Source organism: Elaeis guineensis, chromosome 15 (genome assembly GCF_000442705.2).
Source record: "Elaeis guineensis isolate ETL-2024a chromosome 15, EG11, whole genome shotgun sequence".
NCBI lineage: Eukaryota > Viridiplantae > Streptophyta > Magnoliopsida > Arecales > Arecaceae > Elaeis > Elaeis guineensis.
Window position 1 is genome coordinate 69452436 of NC_026007.2, and position 24770 is coordinate 69477205.

At 34.8% G+C, this 24770-nt stretch overlaps 3 protein-coding genes and 1 non-coding gene across 4 annotated transcripts; 1 reads left to right on the forward strand and 3 right to left on the reverse strand.

The window, feature by feature from the left end:
- Positions 1 to 7329: 7329 nt before the first annotated feature.
- Positions 7330 to 7929, reverse strand: LOC140853993 (uncharacterized). Its single transcript, XM_073249112.1, has 2 exons — positions 7656 to 7929; positions 7330 to 7481 (listed from the first exon to the last, which is right to left on the reverse strand). Exons 1-2 carry the CDS (start codon positions 7927 to 7929, stop codon positions 7330 to 7332), a joined length of 426 nt encoding a protein of 141 aa, XP_073105213.1.
- A 272-nt stretch (positions 7930 to 8201) lies between these two features.
- Positions 8202 to 8282, reverse strand: TRNAL-CAG (transfer RNA leucine (anticodon CAG)). Its single transcript has one exon. It is a non-coding gene; the product is annotated as a tRNA-Leu (tRNA).
- Positions 8283 to 8356: 74 nt separating this feature from the next.
- LOC105058314 (pentatricopeptide repeat-containing protein At1g74600, chloroplastic) lies at positions 8357 to 11648 on the forward strand. Its single transcript, XM_010941192.4, is given in 2 exon segments — positions 8357 to 9360; positions 9363 to 11648. Coding segments are annotated over 2 exon segments (2679 nt in total). The 5' UTR covers positions 8357 to 8387; the 3' UTR covers positions 11069 to 11648.
- A 300-nt stretch (positions 11649 to 11948) lies between these two features.
- Positions 11949 to 14634, reverse strand: LOC105058513 (protein FEZ-like). Its single transcript, XM_073249113.1, has 4 exons — positions 14380 to 14634; positions 13949 to 14267; positions 12775 to 13073; positions 11949 to 12683 (listed from the first exon to the last, which is right to left on the reverse strand). Exons 2-4 carry the CDS (start codon positions 14127 to 14129, stop codon positions 11949 to 11951), a joined length of 1215 nt encoding a protein of 404 aa, XP_073105214.1. The 5' UTR covers positions 14130 to 14267; positions 14380 to 14634.
- Between the last annotated feature and the right edge of the window lie 10136 nt (positions 14635 to 24770).

Genomic DNA, 24770 nt, shown 5'->3' on the forward strand with positions numbered 1-24770 from the left:
AGAAGGAAAAAATGAGAAAAAAATAAAAATTATAATTTTGAATGAATTTTAAAAAATAAAAATTCAAATTTTAATTCAAATAAAAAAGATAATTTTAAATTATTTTCTCCATTTAAAATTAATTTTTTTTAAAAAAATCTTAAAAAATTTTAAAAACAAAATATACCATAAAAAAAGAAAAAATAAGAAAGAAATAAGAAAAAAATTAAAATTATAATTTTAAATTTAAAAAAATAAAAATTTTAATTTTAACTCAAATAAAAAATATTATTTCAAATTACTTTCCCCATTTCAAATTAATTTTTTTAAAAAAAGATGTTAAAAAAATAAAAAATTAAAAAAAATAAAAGTGCCATACAAAAGTTAAAAATTTTAAAAAATAAAAATTATAAAAATTATAATTTTAAATTTAAAAATAATAAAATTTTTAATTTTAATTAAAATAAAAGACATCATTTCAAATTACTTTCTCCATTTCAAATTAATTTATTTAAAAAATATTCCAAATAAATAAAAAATACCTAAAAAATTTTTATAAGAACAAAAAAAATCATAAAAAATGAGAAAAAATTAAATTATAATTTTAAATTATAAAAAAAATTAAAATTTTAATTTGAATTCAAGAAAAATAAAAGAAAAAAATGCCATAAAAAAGTGAAAAAAGGTAAAAATGTGAAAAAAAATAAAAATTATAACTTTAATTTAAATAAAAAATATCATTTCAAATTGCTTTTCTCATTTCAAATTATTTTTTTTAAAAAATATCTGAAAAAAATTGATGTAAAAAGAATAAAAAATACCATAAAAAAAGAAAAAAAGGGTAAAAAATTGAATTGAAAAAAAATAAAAATTCTAATTCTAATTCAAAAATAAAAATTATAATTTTGAATTTAAAAAAATAAAAATTCTAATTATAATTCAAATAAAAAATGGTAAAAAAATAAAAATATAATTATAAATTTAAAAAAAATAAACTTTAATTCAAATAAAAAATTATCATTTCAAATTACTATCTTCATTTTAAATTAATTTTATTTATTAAAAATCACATAAAAATAACTAAAAAAATTTAAAAAAATAAAAAAACCATAAAAAAAAGAAAAAAAATAGAAGAAAACGTCAAAGGGAATGCGTTTTTGAAAATGCCATCCCCTTTGGCATTTTTGAAGCATAAAATTCAAAAAAAAATCCTCTCCCCTCTTCTCCGGTGTTTCTCCGATGTTTTCTTCTCTCCGACGGCACGACGACGAGCTCCCGACGGTGGTGAGCTCCTCCTCTTTCTTTCCTCTTTCTCTCTCTCTCTCTCCCTCTTTTTCCTTGGTCGTCGGTGACAGAGGGCCGGTGGCTGGCCCGCTCGCCCGACGGCGGCCCCCGCGGCGGGCCCCGACCCTCTCCTTCCCTTGGCCGGCCCCCTCCTCTCCCTCTTCCCCTCTCTCTCCCTCTTTTTCCTTGGTCGCCGGCGACAGATGGCCGGCGGCGGGCCCACGCGCCCCGGCGGCGGCCCCTTGTGGTGGGCCCCGGCCCTCCCCTTCCCTTGGCCGGCCCCCTCTTCTCTCCCTCTTCCTCTCTCTCTCTCTCCCTCTTCTCTCCTCTCTCTCTCTCCCTCTTTTTCCTTGGCCGCCGACGACAGACGGCCGACGGTGGGCCCGTGCGCCCCACGGTGGGCCCCGACCCTCTCCTTCCCTTGGCCGGCCCCCTCTTCTCTCCCTCTTTCTCTCTCTCTCTCTCTTCTCTCCCTCTTCCTCTCTCTCTCCCTCTTTTTCCTTGGCCGCCGGCGACAGAGGGAGGAAGAGGGTTTTATTTTTATTGACTGTTTTATTTTTCTTTTGTAGACTGATTCTATGTCGGGTCTTGTGTTGGACGCTCGTTGTGCTTTATCTACGACTGATGAGGACGAACAGATTCAGATACTGCGTGAGATAGAGAGAACAAGTTCGGAACATGGTGGCGATTGGTGTTGATCCATATAGCTGTGCGCCTTGGTATGGAGCAGCCGATGCGTCAAATATGAGATATACGCCGTACCATATGTTCTACATATGCCATCACCGCATATTCCGCAGATGTCATCACTAGATGCTGCACAAATGCCACCGCCTTTTGATCCACAGATGGCAGCGCCTTCTTCTTTCTACATCCCCCAGATGACGTCATCGGGTACCAGTTGGCCACATGAGTATGATATTTTCTTTTCAGGCCCATCTGTATATCCAGATGAGAGGGTTGAGCGGGTTGCTCAGTCCGTAGATGATCCGACAGCATCAGTTATTCTTGAGCAGTATGACCAGCAGACCTCCTCCACTGATATAGGAGAGGAGCCATCACAGCAGGAGCAGGAGCAGGAGCAGTTGTTGAAGACCTTCCTGAGAAGGTCCAAGCGACTACGGGCACCACGACGTCCTTGTAAAACTTAGTCTTTTTTAGATTTGTACTTAGTATTTTTGAAACTTTTATTGTACTAATTTTTGTACGCTTGACATTTTTATTCTATTTAATATTATTAATTATTAATTTTATTTTATATTATTTAATTTCAAATGATCGGATATTATGCTTTATGGATATGGATGCACATACTCTAATGTGTCTCAGAACATTAGGAGAGAAAAAGTTATGCTAAAAGGCCTATAAAAATTATAACGTAAATAATAATAATATATCGATAATTTAATTATGAGATGAATCGGACCGCACTGGTATATCTCGATCTGATACGGGCAGGAACAGCTACGTACGGTGCGGTATGAAAAAAAAAATAATTAATATGAAATAGAAAAAGTAATTTAAAATGATGTTTCTTATTTGAATTAAAATTAAAATTTTTATTTTTAAAATTCAAAATTATAATTTTTATTTTTTTATTTTTTATTATTTTTTAATGATATTTTTTATTTTTTTATTTTTTAAGATTTTTTTGAAATATTTTTTTAAATAAATTAATTTTATATGGGAAAAATAATTTGAATTCATATTTTTTATTTGAATTAACATTTGAATTTTTATTTTTTTCTCATTTTTTCTCATTTTTTACTTCTTTGTTTGAAATATTTTTTAAAAAAATAATTTGAAATGGAAAAATAATTTGAAATGGTATTTTTTTATTTTAATTAAAAAAAAAATTTATTTTTTAATTAAAAATTATAATTTTTATTTTTTTCTCATTTTTTTTAAATATTTTGCTTTTTTATGGTACTTTTTTTGATTTTTTATTTTTTTGACATATTTTTTTAAAAAATAATTTGAAATGAAAAAGTAATTTGAAATAATAGTTTTTATTTGAATTAAAATTAATATTTTTATTTTTTAAATTCAAAATTATAATTTTTATTTTTTCTCATTTCTTTCTTTTTTATGGTATATTTTTTTATTTTTAAGATTTCTTTCTGAGATATTTTTTTAAAAAATTAATTTTAAATGGATAAAATAATTTAAAATTATATTTTTTATTTGAATTAAAATTAAATTTTTATTTTTTAAAATTTATTCAAAATTATAATTTTTATTTTTTTCTTATTTTTTTCTTCTTTTATGATATTTTTAAAAAAAATTAATTTAGAAAAGAGATTGTAATTTGAAATGATGATTTTGTTTGAATTAAAATTAAAATTTTTATTTTTTTAAAATTTAGAATTATAATTTTTATTTCTGTTCAATTCTTTTTTATGGTATTTTTAATTTTTTTACACCAGTTTTTTTCAGATATTTTTTTAAAAAGATAATTTGAAATGGGGATACTAATTTTAAATGATAATTTTTATTTTTATCAAAATTAAAATTTTTATTTTTTAAAAAATTTAAAATTTTTATTTTTATTTTTTTCTATTTTTTTATTTTTTTCTTTTTTAAAAAAAATTAAAATCATCAAATAATATGGTATTTTTAAAAATACCATATTATTTGATATTTATTATTTTTTTTTTGACATCGTCTACGTGGAAAATGGGAGGTGATGTGGCGATGATAAAACGTCATTCAAAATGATGTTTTATCATTTTTGCATCAATCTGATAAATAAGTTAAAAATTAGATTATTTGTGTAAATAATTTTTTTTATCTTAATTAAGAAAAGCACTCTGTAAGACTGGCTACTTTCAGGTGGCAACGAGTCAGGTTTGGTAAGTAGAGATGACAACTAGTGGGATTTGGGTAGAACATTGTATCATTCATCTTCAAATTCAAACTTAACATTCTATATCCAAATTCTATCTGATATTCGATCGGATAAAAAAAAAGATATCCTTCTTCATATCCAATGAATTTAGGAATACCTATAGATAACCTATTTCCTCATACCTGCTTATACCCAAAAAAAATAACTAAAATAATTTTATGCATATTATCAATCAAAACAGAATTATCAATTCAACATAGAACACAATTTATAAGTACAAATTTACAGAAATCAAATATAGAAATAGAATTACAATTCAATATATAATATAACTATTAAATTTATTATTTTATCTATAAAAATTCAATATAGTGCTGAAAAAATAGTGAACTTAAATACCAAACTTTCAAATAATTTCACGAAGTGACAACTGCAACTCCACAAATCATTCAAGGCAAATAGTAGGCTCTGCAACAAGTAATCAAAAAAAATAAATATGTAATTAAGTAAATATATATAACAAAGTTAAAAAAATAATCATAAAGTAAAAATATTATTACTGAACAATCCAAATGACCACCATCATCATTATCATCATCGTAACCATTTGTAGCTAATGATCCATCTATTAATGATTCAAAATAAGATAAGCATATTAATATAGTGAAAAGTATACAAATTAATAGATAATGCTAAATTTAATTTACCTTTCTTTTTAGAAGCTAATAATCAATTTTGAGCACACATCAATGCCTTAATTATTTTTGCATGGAGTTGGCTTCGATGAGGACTCACAAGTCTACCACTTGTACTAAAAGTAGATTCAGAAGAAACTATGGACACAGAAATAGCAAGCACATCTCTAACAATAGTTTGCAATGTAAGATACTTTAGTCTATTTTGCTTCCACATATCAAAATATCAAAATCATCAGACCAAGGCAACACATCATCCTTTAAATAATGGTCCAATTCAGTTGTAACTGTTATTTTAGCTTTCTTTTTACTTTGAATAAAAAAAAAATAAAGCACTATCATCATAATCATGCTTCGACTTGATGGTTGATTGTCTCTCACTATCTTTAACACTTTCTACATTTGAAATGTTGCTTAAATTATAGCTTTTTAGCAAATCATTTAACAATTTTCGAATTCAATTCAATTCAATAATTGAGAATGAAGAAAAAAATATATAAATATAATTCAATAATTGATGAAACTAACATAATTATCACGTTAACTATAAATTAAATATATATATATTCGAGCATGGGTTTGGATATTATCCGTACCGTAAGTTCGGGTCGAGTTCGAGTTTGAATTTGGATAGTTAATAGCACTACCCATATCCGTGCTACAGTTTTTGGATTTTTCCAAATCTGAACCCAAACTTGATCAAACCATATTTTTCGGATTTGATCGGATTTGGATAGGGTGCATGCATACCCATCGGATCGGAGCAATTTTGCCATCCCTATTGGTAAGGCCAAGGCATGAATTGAGGTGTCTAAAATTTACTGGCTAGATGATTGTTTTCATCTAATTAAGAAGAATAAGGAGAAGAGAGTAACATGATCCTTGATCTGCTATAGGTGCTTGCCAAATAGTTTGGAGAGAAGTTCGGAATCATTGTTTGCTATTTGAATGCCATCAATCTCCATGCTTGCTCGTTGTATCTGTACTTCTACAGAAGTGGAGCTCCTGGATCCTCCATAGATCACATTGCTAGATCTTTGATCAAGTAATTGCAGTGTGAAGAACATGCCTCAAAACCAAAAGTCATCCACTTTCACCTAACCCTTGTGGATATCTGCCAACACCCAAGTTACAAACTTAAAATTAGAATATTATATGTAGCAACATAACAATGCATGTATAACCAAAGGAAACTAACCTTTGTTTACAGAGAAACTAACAATACAACCGATTAAATGGCATTTTATGTGGCAAATCATATAGAGAAGCCAACATTACAGATTGCCTTGGCAGAACTTTCTGTTCAGTTTGTTGATATTCTTTATGCTGATTTCCATAGATGTATTTATACTTGATTAATTTAAATCATGCAATTTACCCCAAAAAACCTTACTATTAAAAAAATAATCTGGTAAATTAGGAATTGGAGTTTGTCAAACAAGAGTTTTTTCTCATTCCGGTCCCTATACAATTGCCAACTCACATCTTATAACAAATTTTACAAGACATTAGAAATATATTCCTCAAATAAGATCTCATATGGCATATTGATTAACGATGCAACTACAAATATGCCTCCTTGTTTCTGATTTGGCCACACACAGTAACAATTTTATTCTTTGGTATCTTATAAGAAAAAAAGAATGTTAAAGGACTTTGGTATTTTGATTTTCCTCATTTGTTATATAAAAAATTTTTGAATCAAGTCTATGAAGAACCTTTCATTGCGTGTATTAAGTGAATAGACTGAATACATCGAAAAATCTATAGAATAAGTTTCACTTCAATAAGTTTTTTGTACTCAGAGCCATTCATTTTTTTTAACAGGTACATTGATTAAAATTTTTGAAGGCCAAGAAAGACCACTATTAAAGAATATATATTGAAACAAAGCTCTATTATCAGATACAACCTCACAAAAATGGAGCAAATAAAGCTCTTATTGTAGGAAGTAACAACAAAACAAATTTTTTTCTTTTTTTGCTAACAAGAAGAGTTTCATTGAGTTACAATGTAGAGTGTAATACAAAGTCTTATGGCAACACCACAAAGCTCATACAAATAGCGTCACCTAAGCAGTTTACAGCATAAGGGAGACAATCAAAATGTAAACATATAGCCTATATTTAGGGATAATTTACAAGAGACTAAATTATTCGGCAGACTGACAATGTGATGCTCAAGAGGTATGAAACTGTCTTACCAAAAAAAAGAGGTATGAAACTGGAGATAGAAGATGCTGATATAAAGTGGCAACCAAAACTATGAACATCCAACCCATTCTGCATCCTTTGGGGTCCCATAGTGATAAGTAAGACAATGAAGCAGGCAACCCATCTGACCATACTTAGGAAAAAGAATATTATCCGCTGAAAATAGAGCATGTGGTAAGGCCAAATCATCACACCAGGATTCTGAACGTTAACTTCGCATAATGGGTGTTGGAAATTTCTGATACACTGTCCTCTTTCAACTTCTGAGAAAGCTTCTGGGAAGAGGTTGGAGTTAGTAGGAGTCTTATGCTCAGAAATCCAAACCCAGGTCGTGCACAAGGTTGAAATTATTAAATGAAAAGCCCTGATATCCATGAAGCATGAACGAAGGCTCGATGCAACCTGAAACATGCTGTAACTCTGCAAGTTTTGAAGGGGCTGCGTCCTTTCCTTCAGGTAGACCTTCAAATATTGAAATAAAGTTAAACATCTCTGCACTTGGTCCATAATTAGGTGATGCTAAGATTGAGCAGCTGCCAGTGCCCTCTCCCTTAGGGTACAAACACGATCTAGCAACCTGTTATCGGGAATTGCTGTGTCCTTGGCCACCTCAAAGGTCTACGAAGAAAGCCATACAGGAGCGCAGGATTGGCACCTCTCCTTCTCCAGTAGCTCCCTTCCAACGATCGAGATCTGCGAGAACCCTAATTCCTTTAGAATATGAGCCCATGATAACATCGAGGAGACCAGGCTTTTCTCCATTGATGAATGGCCCGATACTTGGGAGGTCGTTATGGATCCCATTCTCCCGGGTACTCAAGTTTTCTATGTACTCCTTGGTCGCCTTCTCCTGCACCTCGCCATGGGACTGAATAATTGCAGAACTAGTTGGCAATAACTGCAACATCATGTACGTCAACACGTATGATCATAAATTGATGAAGAAAAAAAGGAAAGACATCAATTCATGTGTGTGTGCCTATATATATATATATATATATAGAAAATGTAAAGAAAACAAATATATTGTGAAAAAGGAAAGAACACGTATGATCATAAATTCATGAAGAAAATAGAAAAAGACATCAATTCATATGTGTGTACACACATATACATATAGAAAATATACAAAAAATAAATAAATATATCATGAAAAAGGAAAGAAAATAGAAGCCAAAATTATGTCAAGAATGGGATTCGAACCCATGCCCTTTCGGACCAGTACCTGAAACTGGCGCCTTAGACCAACTCGGCCATCTTGACCCTATGACATTGGACTCGAAATAGTTTTAAATAATTCTCGTTTTTGGGAACAATTTCTCCCGCCTTTTAACCCCATTGCATCCGCCATGCAGCAGCGGACATGCAATGAAATCTCTCCTCCGTTACGCCTTCCAATCGTCCAGCCCGAACCCCCGCTCTCAGCTCCTATCTTTCCTTTCCCTCACAGAAAAATCATCAAATCCTCACCTTGGTTGCAGGAGAAACCTTGTTTTCATCTCCCCTGGTCATCCCATCAATGGCCATCAACAAAGCCAGACTAAATCACTATCAGGAACCAAAACTAACAATTCCCACATCACAAAAGCACTGCTCATCCATTCAGACACCTCTGCTGCCAACCGCCTTGCTGATGTCCGCCGCAAGTCTGGTTCCGTGTTGCATGCACTTCAATTGCTCGGCGAAATTCCGAACCCAAATCTCATCTCTTGGAATCTTATGATACAATGCTACAATCAGATTTCTCGGTTTGAAGAATCTCTTAGAACTTTCAGGGACATGCGGTTGTCAGGCTTCGAGCCGAATCAGTTCACTTATGGCAATGTGCTCTCCGCTTGTGCTGCATCCCAAAACCTTGAATATGGTGAGCAGATACACTCTCTTGTCTTGAAAAATGGGTTCTTCTCCAATGGATTTGTTTGTACCGGGCTGATAGATTTGTTTGCTAAAAGTAGTAGTTTTGATGATGCTTTAAGAGTGTTTGTGGGGATTGCCAGCTCGAATGTGGTTTGTTGGAATGCCATCATTGCTGGCGCAGTTCGAAATGAGGAGAGTTTGATTGCTCTGGAACTTTTCAGTCAGATGGTGGACGGGTTTTGTATGCCAAATTGTTTTACTTTCTCGAGTGTTTTATGTGCTTGTGCTGCGGCTGCAGAACTAGAGATGGGTAGAGGAATACATGCATGGGTCATTAAATGTGATGCTGGAGATGACGTCTTTGTTGGAACTGCTATTGTTGATCTATATGCAAAGTGCAGTGATATGGATGCTGCAGTGAAGGAATTCTCACGCATGCCCATTCGCAATGTGGTTTCTTGGACTGCTGTTATTTCTGGTTTTGTTCGAAGGAGGAGGCTATTGATGGTGTGATATTTTTCCAGGAAATGATGCAAGCTGGCGTGGAAATAAACAAGTTTACTGTAACCAGTGTTCTCCTTGCCTGTTCTAACTCTCTGATGGCAAAAGAGACAGTCCAAATCCATTGCTTGACCATGAAGAATGGGTTGTATATGGATTCTGTGGTCAAAGATGCTTTGATCAGTACATATGCGAAAATTGGGTATATTGAATTGTCTGAAAAAGTATTTGAGGAGACAGGTATACTGAAAAGTCCAGGTACTTGGTCAGCTATGATCTCTGGCCTTGCTCAGGACCAGAATTGTAGTAGATCAATTGAACTCTTTCAGAGGATGCTTCGTGAAGGTTTAAAACCTGATAAGAAATGCAGCTCTGCTGTTCTTAGCATTGTTGACTGTATAGATTTTGGGAGACAGATACATTCTTATGTCATAAAAGCTGGACTGGTGCTTGATGTTCTTGTGGGTAGTGCACTCTTCACCATGTACTCCAAATGTGGTAGCATCAAAGATAGTTATGAATTCTTCAAACAAATGCAGGAAAGGGATAGAGTTTCATGGTCATCAATGATTTCTGGATTTGCAGGACATGGTTATACAGATAAGGCTTTTCAGTTATTCAGGGATATGTTATTTGAAGATATCAAACCCGATGAAACGACTTTAGCTGCTGTTCTTACAGCTTGCAATGGGCACTGTGACTTGATGAGAGGGAAGGAAATTCATGGGCATGCTATTCGTGTGGCGCTTGGGGCTGGTACTCTTATCAATAATGCTCTTGTGTCAATGTATTCCAAATGCCAAACTCTAGTATCTGCAAGAAGAGTATTTGATGGATTTTTGAGGAAAGATGGGGTCATGTGGTCATCCTTGGTCTCAGGCTATGCCACAAATGGTTATCATGATGAAGCACTATCACAGTTCCAGTGTATGTTGCTTGCCGGTTTTGCAATAGACCATTTTATATGCTCATCAGTTCTTGGGGTATGTGCAAACATATCAAGGCTGGGTTTGGGTAGGCAATTACATGCCCATGCAATCAAATCAGGCATTATTTTCCATCTTCCAGTGAGTAGTGCACTAGTGACAATGTACTCAAAATGTGGCAACATTTGTAATTCTCGTAGAGTATTTGATGAAATAGAAAACCCTGATTTAGTCACGTGGACAGCTATAATTGATGGATATGCTCAGCATGGAAGTGGTTTAGAATCTCTGAAAATTTTTGAGCTGATGAAGAAACAAGGAATAAAACCTGATGCTGTGACATTAGTTAGTGTTTTATCAGCCTGTAGCCATAATGGTTTACTGGAAGAAGGCTTTTGCTATTTTAATTCTATGAGCGCTGATTACAGGATTGAACCGAAAGCTCATCACTATGCCTGCATGGTCGATTTACTTGGTCGATCTGGAAGACTTAAAGAGGCTGTAGATTTCATTCACAGGATGCCTATAGAACCAGATTCTCTGGTGTGGAGCACATTGCTTGGTGCTTGCAGAGTCCATGGTGATGCTGGGCTGGGAAGGTTAGCAGCAAAGAAGGTTCTTGAGCTGGTGCCTCATGACTCTGGCAGTTACATCTCTCTGTCAAACATCTCTGCAGGCATGGGGGAGTGGGAAGAAGTTCTGAGGATTAGATGTTCAATGAAAGGAGGAGGCATAAAGAAGGAACCTGGATGGAGTATAATATGAAAGATGAAGGATTCCTTTTAGCCTCTGTATCTAAAAAGTTATACTCATATTCCAGTTGACTGCAATGCTTAAAATAGATATCTGTCTATCTTAGCCGTTCTTTGCTGAGTTGTGCATGGAAATATTTATCTGTGGTAGAGGGCAGAGTGTGAATGACTTATGTGCGTAAAGTTACTGGGAGCAATTGAACAGAAAGAACAAGGAATTTGGCATTTATGTTATGATTCAAATAACAGAGGGTTCTCTGCTGATGAGCTAGTAACATGGCAGGAATTTTGCAAATGAAGGTTTTTTGATGATTTACTTTCAAAGGAGCATAGAGCAATGATTTTAAATTGTGAGGTGAGATTGAAGCAACCAAATCATGTCAGGACTTCATCCAAATGAAACATCATGTGGACTTGGCACTTTATGCCATCATTTGGTCTCGACCATTTAATTTATGTGCTTGTTTGACAGCTTTCAATCTTTGACTATGTACCTCAAGTGGCACAGGCCTTGAGCTCTGTTCTTGTATTAAAGGTTGTATTAAACCATTTATTCTACGTGTGAATGGCATAAAGATTTTTTGATAAACAAATGAGCTGAAATTATAGAGTGATTGAACCCTTTGGTTAGGCTGCTGACATGTTACTCTATTTTCTGCTGGTACCGGTGACTGCTTTATGGAAATACAATATGACTATGAAAACAATATCAGTTTCAAAAGTGCAAACATTGATACAATTGTTGGAAGACTTAATCTAGCCAAAGCTTTCTTTTTGTTCGGTTAGCTTTGCTGTTAACAGACTTGTCTTTGAAGATATACATATGACTGAATGAGATCTTGATTTTCTTCATGCTAACAGTAATGCTGACAGACGAAGATGACTCGCTGCATCTAGTTAGCATAGCCTTTGTTTATAGAGTAACTCGTTGACATCTCAATAGAGCATTGTGGAGAGTCCCATGGCAAGTTGGTTTTCCACTCGTCACGGTCATCTGATTGCAGACTGAAGGGAAAGCGGACAGTCTTCACAGCTCCCTGCTGACTGTTGTTAACATTACATGTATTTGCAGGCTTCGTTGCCGACATATCTTCTTCCGCACTTCCCAAGCCAGTGCTCATCTCTAATGGTAAACCAACTGTGAATTCACACTGCTGCAACTCTCCAAAATCTATGCATTCAGAGGCTTTCTCAGCATCACCAATTATCGTGGGGCATGAGTTAAAAAGCATTGAGTCTGCATCCACTATGTGCTTGGATGACATTGACATTTCATCTGGTGAGAACACAAAGCTTGTGGGTACCTCAGCACTTGAAACAGGAAGGAGATTTAGTGGTTTGCAGCTGATCAGGTCTATGGGCTTATAGGAGTTAATATCCAAAGGAGAGTAACTCATAGGACAGGGCTGCTGCTGAATGCTTTTGTTACAGCCAAACTGGACGGCAGACTCAGGTTCAGTCATGCATGAAATGTTCTCTGAACCGAACCAAGTTCTTTGTGCACCCTGGGAAACAGAGAACATGTCTTGTTCATTGGTCTCAGGTAATGGAGATACCCAAGAATGAGACAGTGCTCTCTGTGCCATGGAATTCATCTTCTTAAAGATCCTACAAATTGCCCATGAGTCCTGTTTATGACACCAAGCAGGGTCAGTTTATTTCAGAAAAGAAGTATAGTTCCTTTATTTAGTAGAAGAAGACTTTTATTGAACTCCTTACATTGGCTGGAATATTTTTGTCCAGAGGCCTTTTGGGCACTGATGAATCTGAAAGGGAAGGCAGTCTGAACTCATGCATCATCCAGTCAGTTTTGCTTCCTTTGGCAGCTCTGCCCTTGTAGAAGACAAGGGACTTCTTCAGGCCTATGCATTTGGTTCCCTCTGAGGAGTAGATAGGTCTGTCTGTTCCTGTGGCCTTCCAAAATCCAGCTCCTGTGACTCTGTTTGGCCTGGCACTGTTCCTGTATTTCCGGTCCCTCGGGCAGTAGAAGTACCATTCCTTCTCCCCAGTAGCGCCAGCTCTTCTCGGTAAGAAATAAAATAGATGTGTTTTAGTAGTAGCGTAGAAGGAAAAACCTTCCCTCCTGTCCTTCAAGAACAGGAAGGGGAAAATATACAAAACTGATAACAAAAGAGAATATGGAAGAGGAGTTTCTCTTAGCCACATATCTTGGTGAAACCTGTACTTAAAAAGTTAAGTTAGTATTATCGTAAAGTCTTAAAAACAGTTAGGGGTTCGGGTGTGGAGGGGAAGATGGTTTTGTGATTGAGATAGTTCTTTAGACCTATCCGAGGATAAAAGACTGGTACTATAACTTGGTACCAAACATTGACTCATTACATGCTTCTAAAGAGGTTGCATCTAAGCCATAGCGGCTGAAAACAACCCTGGATAAAGAGATGACATGCAACCCTATGCTTATTTTGCTATTGCTTGTAAACAGAAGTGAGCACATTTCTGAAGAACTTGAAAATTTTGAAAGATGAAGCCAGCAAATGAGATGATAGAAAACTTCTTGGAACTTGAGAACTGCACTTCTTGTAAAGGAAGCATCTGCGAAAATTTCAAAAACCCCAAGAAACCTTTTCTTTTTTCCTGAGAAGAAAACCCTAGAAACCAAGTTGAAGACTGGTAGTCATATCAAAACCGAAACAACATATCTTCTACTGCTTGGTGATTACAGCATAAGGCATGCAGAAGACACGTAAGAGGGATAATATAAAAGGAAGTAGATTTAGCTACTAGCAACTGGAAAAACAGCTGAAAAGCAGTGGAAAAACCAGATTATGATGAGAAAGAGAATGAAGAGATAAGAAGATATCGAAAGGTTGGAGAAGCTTTCTTTGTACGATAAAAAAGCAGTGAGGAATGGATCAGGTAAGTGGTTGCCTACTTGGAAGATCCCATGGATCATGCTTGTAGATATCTAGTTGTCTGATAAGCTCAATGCAGAGAGGTTTTTGCTGAATTTTTCTCTTCAAATAGAAGCCCACTAGCTCTTCATCAGTAGGATGAAATCGAAAACCTGGCAGCATCACTTCATCCCCCTTGTCCATATCACTTCTCTCAGCCATAACTCTTTATTCTCCTCTTCGATCGCAGTATGATGGTAGCAAACAGCAAGAGAAGAAGACAGATGCTACAGACGTTTTGCTAGCTCTTCAAACCGAAGCATTCAAGGGTTCTAGGAACTATAAATGGAACCACCTCAGCTGAACAGAAGAATGCATGAACAATAAGAAGACCTTGGCATGAACAATAAAAAAGCTGTCTAAGAAGATCTATAAGTGAAGAGCTAAGGAAACCCAGTTCAGAGATAACAACAGTTCATTTAGTTCAATCCCTTCTTGTGCTTCCTCTGAAAGGTTTCCTTCCGAATGTCTGGCTCATCTTTCAGGTGCTTGGCGTTGCTCGAGGATGAAGCTTAAGCAGTGCTTTTATAAACCATAATCCACCTGCTTCTAATGGCTATCGAGATGCCCGAGTCAGAACAATATTTTTGTTATTTTGAATAAAAGACTCTTTATCTACCTCCTTGAATCCATGAGTTTAGTATTATCAAGAGGAAAGCGATATTGAAAAGACTGAAAATTTAGCAGCATATGGGCATAATCAATCCTTTTTTATTTCAGACATAATATTAAATTCATGTAGTTCACATCATCATTTAAGCAAATCAAGAGAAGACTACCTTGCAGGCAAGTCCATTTTGATGGTCTTGGTTAAATTATTTTTGTGTGCATGGGAACTGAGCGCTTCCCAACAAAAACGTCAGGTAGTTTTATATATATATATATATATATATATATATATATTCAATCCCAAGAGTCTGAAAAATTCTTCTGATATCCCCTTTTCTATATGGATCTCTATATATTCCTCTCTCCTGATCCAAAATCCCATACGATATCAATATTTATTTTCCCTTTCAGATACATACCTTCTGCTTGTCAATGTATATCCGGGATCTTATGGACATTCTTTCACTATCATTTTTTTTTTAAAAAAAATGGGAAAAAACGAAATACCCACAAAGTGGTGAGTCTAACGGCTATTTTAATTCATGATATAATGACTAATTTGCCCTCGGGATTTTGGTATCCCGTGGGCGCCCAGTACACGAACAGGTTTTGGGAATAATTTGGCCGGCAAACTCTCAGAACTCCAACTGTTCTTAAAAAGTTCAAAAAGAAAGATGATTTAAATAAAAAAAAAAATAAAAGACCATGAGGTTATTAATATTATGCATTAATTTATAAAATAACAAGCATGAAAGAAGCAAGAAAAATAGATGCTAGGAAAAACTCTACCACCAGCAACAACAAATCGCATCACTAATTTGCATTCCATGGTATTTCTTGTATGACCTGTGGATAAATATTTGAGTAATTTGTAAAATTCAAAATCATCAAATAACCCTTGATTTTTATTTTTTCTTGGGAAGCCTAAACAGATACATTTCGCGTTTGTTGAAAAAGAAAAGTTTTTAACGAGGGATGGAAACTGATCAAGATAATTTGAGAACGAAACGTCCTGAAAAATGATGGATAAAGCAAGAATATTTAATAATTTGGAGAATATTTGTGCTATAATTTGGAGCTCTTTGAAGCCAAAAAGGTTGATGTCAAGAGGAGTGATTTGCCAATTATCTGGAATATCGTTGGGATAGTGACAGCCCAGCTGGCTGAGCTTGATCGACGAGGTGGAAGAGTATTAAGTATGTTCACCAGTAGCATCATCCTGGCGTGCAATTTACTGCTATTGGTTTCAGATGCTTTGTTCGTTAACTAACAGTTATTCTGAAAATGACATCTTTGGATCCATATATGTGTCACAAATGAGTCTTGTCTTGTATGTGTGACTAAAAAAATGTATGAGTGATCCAACTTAATCCGCAGCTGTTTTCCAAGAAAGAATTTCAGAATGACAACAATATATTTCTTAGGGTCTAAGAAAATGGCCAAGACACTCATGGAAATGATCACCTATGTATAGCATCATCTCAGCATTGGCCCATTGATTCATGGCATTTATCTATAAATCCCACAAGGGCTTACTTGAAGTTTCATATAGAATTTAAGGTAGCCAACTACTCGATGATTTTTTTTCCATTATTTTATGTTATTTTATTTGTTTGAGATGGGTGTATTGAACCACTCTAGTGAAGGCAAGTCCACGAAATCAGCTATCAGCATGTCATGAGGCTGCAAAAGAGTTGAAGAGCCGTCCCAAAATATAGAGCCCAAATGATTGACCCCATAAGAAGCAACCCAATCAATTGTACTATTGCATTTTTCGGTAGATCTGGCTAAAAATTTGAACTATTTCTGATTTATACATGCACAGGGGCCCTAATAATCTTCTTTGAATCATTCCAATTTTATTGGATGCCTTTGCAGAGTTTTTTTTTTTTTTTTTTTTATAATAATAATAATAATGGGATAAAAAATACTAGATAACATTTGCATAGTTTAAGTCAATATTGCTCGTATCCTTCTTATCATAGGCTTTTTTTTTTTGCTTCCATGAATATCATTTAAGCTCTTGAGATGGTTAAGCCAGTTGGTAATTTAAGTAACTAACTAATACTCCATGGGATTTGAAGAGAGCTACTGAGAGGAGGAAATTCAATAGGCAAACCTACTTAAGATTTGCCTTCTAAGGCTTCATTATATGTTTTTTCTGGTCTAAAACATTTCTATCTAAGAATATTGTAGTAAGGCGGCTTGGGTAAGCATCATGTACACGGGGCGGCTGTTGGAGTGGATCACATCATAATTGAGAGAGACTCAACTACCATTGTAGGCTGGTTGTAAGTGCTAGTCAAAATAGCTCAGGTCCATCCATTATTGCGTGACGCTTGGAGAGCACCAAGAAAATATTTTTTTCTGAATATTCGGTATATTTATTAGGAGACGAACAATGCTGTTGACTACATCGTATTGTTTGTTGCAGGGAGCACCTGGGTGGGATCTTGTGGACCAACACTCAGAGTGCTCCTTTATCTTTTCATGATATTTTTTTTCTAATTTTTGTGATTGTATTCGTATCAGACTTATATGATTACCCAACTTTATTGAAAAAAAAAAAAAAAGAATGTTGTTGCAATGGTTCTTAGAAAATCTGACATCAGATCTATAATTCGTTGTGTAAATATAGTAGATCCTTTTAATATGATCGATGATCAAATTTGCTATCACTTAGCATATTGAATTGTACAATAACCAATCTTGTTGCATTATTAACTCTAAGCATAAATGCTTATTCCATGCTATTTGTCTAGTCCAACAGCCTTCACATTGGACAACTAGGGCATTTTGGGGGGGGGCACAAAAGTTCAACAGGTGCACTTTTGTCATTAGCAAAAATATAGGTATTGATAGGAAAAGAAACTTAGGTGATGGTGCGTTTTTTAGGTTCACCAAAGAAAACATTGGTCATGTGAGCAAAATTGAGGAGATAGAGGGGGCTGAGAAGGACCCTCATCCCATTATTTAAAGCAGTTTCTGCGACCAAAGTTGGCTAACCATGTCTGCCAAACTGCGAACAAGTGCAGAACGCTCAAATTAAGGTGGGGAGGATTGTTGGGGTCACGTAGCCCTTTTGGGACTCCAAATCTCTATTGAAATTTCCAAAATTTGGCCCCTCCTTTCGAACCCTTTTTCTCTGTTCCTTCGCCTTGGGTTGCACCCCGAACCCACCCCAAGCGTGCAACCCAAGATAAAAAATGGACCAAATCCTTCAAACCCAAGCTTCTCCTTTCTTGGTAGGTGAACACTAATCCCACTCAAAGATGCCATGTTTCCGATGCAACAATTCCACGTTTAATTCTTTTTGCTTTGTGTTTGATCCGTTGATTAGTTTATTATTAGTTCTAATCTAGTTGCTCGATAAATGAATTGTTTAGAAATGTGGGACATACCATTTAGGACCAGAAGTTGTCGTTTGCATTGACTCATGAAATGTTATTGGATGCCTCAACCGGCGACACGGCCTAAAATTTGATGTAGGGTGTAATAGGTTTTTTTCTTATTATTATTTTGAGAAATATAATGGCCTTCTTTTGTTGGAGCTGAGAAAATAAGATTTATTTCTATCTTTCTTGTGGAAAAATAAGAAGTGTTTATCATGCTTTTCCATTTTTCTTTTTCTATTGGGGTGGAAGAGTTTTGTCATGTGTTCAAAGTGCACCTTCTTGCTAAACTTAAATGTAATATAGGAGGATCATTAAACTCGATGTGGACCATTTTAGCTACTATAGATAAGATTGGACAAATTTCGAGTGAAAAATCTACCACATTGAAAGTTAATTCATTTGATGCCCTTAGCGATCATGCCGTAATTCCTTTATTTAGAGCCTAAAATGCACTAGTCAAATCGAAAATTTTTAGATAAGATTTTGATTGAATGTAACTTCTAATCAGAAAAGAATCTAGCGGAACGACAGAATGTAGAAATTGAAATCTATCTCGTAAAAAATTTTAATTTTTTCTAGATTATTTCTACTGATACATCTGTTTTAGATAAAAAATCTCATTAGAACTAGAAATCAATCCGACCTAAATTATTGAAAAGTGAAATTTTATCCAAGAAGCTCGGAAGAAAAATCCAATTCAAATTATGTAAAGACAGATTTTATTATTATAAATAGAAAATATATATTCTTATTTTTAATTAATAAAATAAGAAGAAAGAAAAGAAATTTAAGTTCTATTTTCTAAAATTCTCTTTTTTTTTTCATGTTTTATTGTAAAATTTGTGCTAAGCAGATTGAAAGAAATATTTCTTTCCCTAGGTCGGATAAAAATGAAACAAGCTATTACTTAAATGGACATCATAGTTTTCAGTAGTTGCTAGACTAGCTACACCAAAATTATCTTCTCTTTTATCAAAGTTGAACAAAAGTAACGAACAATAATGACCGACCCAGTGTGTCACGCCTCAAATCCGGGATATAACACGGCCATGCTATCGAGGGATGGACCTACGATAACACGAAGTCAAAATTCATCTTCTTAATATAATAACAGGTGTATCACAAATAAATGTAATAATAAAGTTCAATTCAAATATTTAATTAAACCAAAACTGGTTCAGAGCATCTAAATCCAAAGATGAAATAATCCAAGCCTAAAAATTCATAATGACTACAATCCATAAACATAAACTGAATTCCTAGTGCAAAATTTTCAAGCTTGTTTTGCTGATCCCCAAGTCTGGATTTTCTTTCCATCAGTCCTAGCCTTGTTTCTCTGTACATGAAAAAGAAAACAAAAAGAATATGAGCTACACCAGCTCAGTAAGTAGACTTCCGCTTCCTTACCGGATCAAGCATAAGTTTTCTATGATAATGCATCATTTAGTAAATAACAATTATTGTAAAAATAAACATTTCATAGAGCATATAATAAAACAAGTTATAAACTCATCATGCATGCATAAATCATGTATATTTCACAATTATGAATCATATATCATTTTAATCATGTATTCATGTCATATTTCAAAACATTGCTCACAGATATTCGTGCTAAGGTCACTATTATATCCGTGACAGGGCCATATTTCTTAATCGACAGAGTTCTTAATTCATGTACCAATTTTATACCCATTGACAGGCCATGTTTCGTGTAGATGCTAGCTCCGGATGTCGACCTTCCCGAAGGGATTCATTCATAGCCATCTGAGAGCCTTTGAAATCATTATATCTTTTTCTTAAAGCATACATATACATAGATGAAAAAACAGTGAAATACATGCTTCATAACATGCTATTTTCATAAGACATATTCATGAAATCAATGCTCATAATAAAACATGCTTTTTCATATCACATATGCTGATCCTTATTTTATGAAAAATTATGATTTCATCAATAGCAATTCTTTGCATAAAAAAAATATGATCATTTAAAAAATAAATAAGGAGCAAAAAATTCATTTACCTCGATCGTCCTGGACCTTTAATCTTCCTTAAAAGAATCGGACAGTCCTATTTAAAATATTAAATCATCAATAAATTTTATTTCATATATTTAATAAAATTACATAATATAAGGAAATGACCGATTTGATGATCAGTCCAATAAATCTCTCCCTTCGGCTCTAAACCGATTTAAGGTCATAGATCCCTAGGAGTGGAGAAAATGGCCTAATAGGGGATTCATAGGACTTCTTAGAGAGAGAAAATTTTTAGAGAGAGAAAGTAGAGAGAGAAAGAGTCCAATTCTAAGAGAGAAAGACTTTAGAGAGGGATGAGAGAAACTTCCTTTTATGTGTATTATTATTATTATTATTATTATTATTATTATTATATAAATATATATTTTTCTTTTCTTTTCTTTTCTTTTTCTTTTTTTTTCTTTTTCTTTTTCTTTTTTTTTCTTTTTCTTTTCTTTTTCCTTTTCTTTTCTTTTTTTTTTTTTTTTTTTTTTTTTTCCCGTGGCCTTCTTTGGCCGAAACAGGAGACTTAGAGGTCCCCGTACACTTTGACCGGCTGTTCATAGCCACCCATGATCATGACGGTGGCCGGCGGCGAGGGGAGAGCTTTTCGAACTTGGAGGGCCAAGGCCGGTGGTCGGTGGTGACCGTCGGTGCCGGAAAATCAGGGAAAAGAAGAGGCCAAACAGGGATTTTCTTTTCCGACAAAATCCGACGACACCTGTCACCGACAATCGTGCCCACAGGCACAGAAAAGAAGGGAGAGAAGAGAGGAAGAGGAAGGAGGCCTTACCACAGCCTCCGATGACCCCCACCGGCGTGAAATTGCGGCGAGCACGAGTCGAGGGGCCGCGGCTTCAATCAAGAAAATCGAAGAAGAACTCCGGCGAGCGTCGGTGACTGATGTGTCTACTCTTAGAAGAGAGGAGGGGGGTTCTTATAGAGCTCGTCCTAGGGTCTTTTAATGGCCCTAGGACTCCGATTCCTGATCGAACCGGGGAAGGAGAAGACTCCGATCGAGAGTCTTCCTCCCTATTTTTTTTTTTAATTTTTTATGGGCTTAGTGGGCTTTTGGCCCATCGGGTCGGATTATCACATTCTACCCCCTTAAAAAAAATTTTATCCTCAAAATTATCTTCTCTTTTATCAAAGTTGAACAAAAGTAACGAACAATAATGGCCGACCTAGTGTTAATTAGATTAAGAAGAGAAATAAAGAAGGGGCGTCATTGTTTAACTTCTTGTACAGGAGACATCACTTAGTCATGATCTGATGAGCTTGAACATATTGGATAATTGAGCTATGTGATTACTTTAATAGATAAGAAACTTACGACTGAAGGTTTACGACGTACCTTGGAAATGAATATATTATACTGATTTTGGCTAGCATGCAATTGTTTTTTTGGCCTTCCGCAGGGAAAGTTGTAGGATTTCAAATTGCCTCCTAGTAATGTGGAATGATTTTTCCTTCTATTTGTTTAAGATGCCAAGGATCTTACCAAAAAAAAAAAAATGATGCCAAGCATCCATTACCGCATTGTAGAGAATTGGGCTGGCATGGATTCAAGCCTTGGGATAGCCATTTTGAAGTGGGATGGGTTTCCTGATTGGCTTCTACATGGATATATGACCACAACAAGCCATTTTCTCCAAGGAAAAAAACTTGCTTCCTAACTTAATGTTAATATAACTCACAACAAGCCATTTTTCTGACAAGCAATCTCTCCGTGACGGACGATCGACAAAGTAGTCTCTTGTTCAGATACAATGGAAAACTCAAGCAAACATCCGCATGTTGATCCAGAATTTATCAATAAAGAGAGAATAGAACTAGCATAATAAAGTGAAAAATAAATAAATAAATAAATCGGCAGTTCAAAAATTTTAAACACCACTCTAATCGATCCACATGTACGTACATCGTGTGTAAAAATCAAAGTAGTTAACAGCTATAAATAAATCATCGTACAGAAGCTCTCCTTCATAACACTATTAATAAAAATAGGATGGTCATCACCTCCTACTTTAAATCAAAAAAAATAATAATGATGTTAATATTATACTCAGTGAAAATTATTTGCTAAGTTATAGTTGATTGAAGAAGCTTTCCATGAGAAAATGATATTATTATACACTAAATATGATAATCGAGAAATGGATGGCATATGATATGAGCATTGGGCTACTACAATGTGCGGATAAAAGTCTTCAGTCCATGAATTCTTGGGGTGGTGAATTGTGATGGGGAAGTTTCCAATTTTATAGTACTTGACTTGAGCAAAACCATGCACATCTCATAATTTTATACTACATTTTATAGTATATGATGTACGAACCAAGGTTCACTGTCTCCTAGCAACTAGCATTCAGAAAAAGAATATATTCATCATTTTATACTTTATTCATGTCTCCTTAACTCCCCTAGACGGCTAGACTTAATGCATGAATGCTTCCAATTCACTCAAGCATATCCCTTGGATCTATTTGCACCTGAAACCAGCCAATTTAAAAACCAGCACCACGTAATATTAAATGATAGCTCTATATATGAGACCTCGTTGACATCAAATTACTTCCACGATAACCTCCAAACCAAAGCATTGTTTCAATTGAATATCAGTAGAGACAAGGGATGCAAAGGCATCTTGTTATGATTGTCAAATACTACTAAACTTTAATATGTTTTTCTTTTCTTTTTTTTGCAAGATTTATGAATGACAACCATGATAGAGATGGGCCCTCCACTCAGCTGCAAAAGTAAAATTAAGTTCTAAGATTGATTAGATTTATGGATTTATATGCCGCCCCGTTTATTAAAACATATTGGAGATGGTGAACAACTACGTAGCTACCATGTTATAATAATAATAATGATAATTAGTTCTACAGATTGTGAATCAAAAAAAATTCTGATTTATATAAAAAGTAACCATTCTTTTCATATGAGATATTTTTTGAAGGACAAAATCATGAGGCCCATGAACTAGAACAGATAAATACCTCACATATCGAGCCATGAGTCCTTGATCGTAATAATGGTACATCAAATAAAAGACCACTCCTACAACTATGGGACTTCTCCCATCCATGTACCAGTTTATGATAAAAATAAGGACACCACACATCTGTACATGACTCCCCTTTACTAGGGAGGCTGTAGTAAAAATAAGAAGAAGGGCACCTTCTATCCATATACAGATTTTCCTTGATTAGAAGACTATGTTATAGTGTAGAAGGAAAGATATCATTAGCCCATATTGATTGTGAGTCAAGAAAACTCAGACTAATATAAGAAGAGACCATCCATTCCACGTGAAGTGCCTTTTAAAAGTTAAAATTGTGAGGCTCATAGATCAGAACGGATAATACCTCACGTGCCGAGCTATGAGCTGTTGATCGCAACAGGTTTTATTGCTTATACGTCCTTGAATTCTTTTATTTTTACACAGACATCACTTTCCATATTTGCATGTCAATGTATGTAATTGCATGATTTCACACAAATCCACTGTAAATTGCCAACAAGGAAAATTCACATATTCTCTAATTAATATCTTCTCTAAAACAACAGCACTTCATATCACCATTTTGTGTTTCAAAAAATGTGCTCAAGTAGAAAGACATTGCTTAGTAAAGCCGCCAGACAGAAAGAGATGATCGTTGAAAGCATCAATCAAGTAGGAGGGAGAACACTGGACACACCCTAATGCTAACTAGAAGACGAATAGTTCGGTTGCCCCTTTGTTCAACTTTTGACCCAACATTGGACAGGTTTCACATAGGATGACAAAAGAAGAGCACAATATGCACACTTTAACAATTTTGCATGATTAATATATATACTAATTATATCAAATTTTGAAATTACATATGGTTTGAAAATGCTCATGAGCACATTTGCAAACTTCCCTCATAAAAAGGGAGAGGTGAGATGAACTGAATAACGCTCCAAGATAGTAGCTCAAGTTTTAATTTTTTAAGGCACAAATAATAAGCCATAGACCTTGGAGACTCAGAATATTTTACAAAAACATCCAGATCGCCTGTCAATTTTCAGAACATGAACAATGATAACACCTCATGGAATTGAACAATCATACATTTTGTAAGAATATTTTACAATCAGATGATATAACTTTCTCCACATCAAATATTGGTTAGACATTTGCAAACTTCCTCATAAAAAGGAGAGGTGAGATGAACTGAATAACACTCCAAGATAGTAGCTCAAGTTTTAATTTTTTAAGGCACAAATAATAAGCCATAGACCTTGGAGACTCAGAATATTTTACAAAAACATCCAGATCGCCTGTCAATTTTCAGAACATGAACAATGATAACACCTCATGGAATTGAACATCATACATTTTGTAAGAATATTTTACAATCAGATGATATGACCTTTCTCCACATCAAATATTGGTTAGACATTTGCATACTTCCCTCATAAAAAGGGAGAGGTGAGATGAACTGAATAACACTCCAAGATGGTAGCTCAAGTTTTAATTTTTTAAGGCACAAATAATAAGCCATAGACCTTGGAGACTCAGAATATTTTACAAAAACATCCAGATCGCCTGTCAATTTTCAGAACATGAACGATGATAACACCTCATGGAATTGAACAATCATACATTTTGTAAGAATACTTTACAATCAGATGATATAACCTTTATCCACATCAAATATTTGTTAGGCTGACACAGATGATTGTAATGGTTCAGTACCCCTCACCTTCAAACTTACCGTGGAGGCACATGCAACAGCTGCGCTA

What these genes read in the sequence shown, in the direction of transcription:
- LOC105058513 (XM_073249113.1), bottom strand. Translation starts at nt 14,129, where the DNA reads ATGGCTGAGAGAAGTGATATGGACAAGGGGGATGAAGTGATGCTGCCA. An exon ending in TGATCCATGGGATCTTCCAA is followed by an intron (nt 13,074 to 13,948) that starts GTAGGCAACCAC and finishes TACCGAGAAGAG; the next exon opens with CTGGCGCTACTGGGGAGAAG. An exon ending in ACAAAAATATTCCAGCCAAT is followed by an intron (nt 12,684 to 12,774) that starts GTAAGGAGTTCA and finishes TGTCATAAACAG; the next exon opens with GACTCATGGGCAATTTGTAG.
- LOC140853993 (XM_073249112.1), bottom strand. Translation starts at nt 7,929, where the DNA reads ATGATGTTGCAGTTATTGCCAACTAGTTCTGCAATTATTCAGTCCCAT. An exon ending in GGTGCCAATCCTGCGCTCCT is followed by an intron (nt 7,482 to 7,655) that starts GTATGGCTTTCT and finishes CAATATTTGAAG; the next exon opens with GTCTACCTGAAGGAAAGGAC.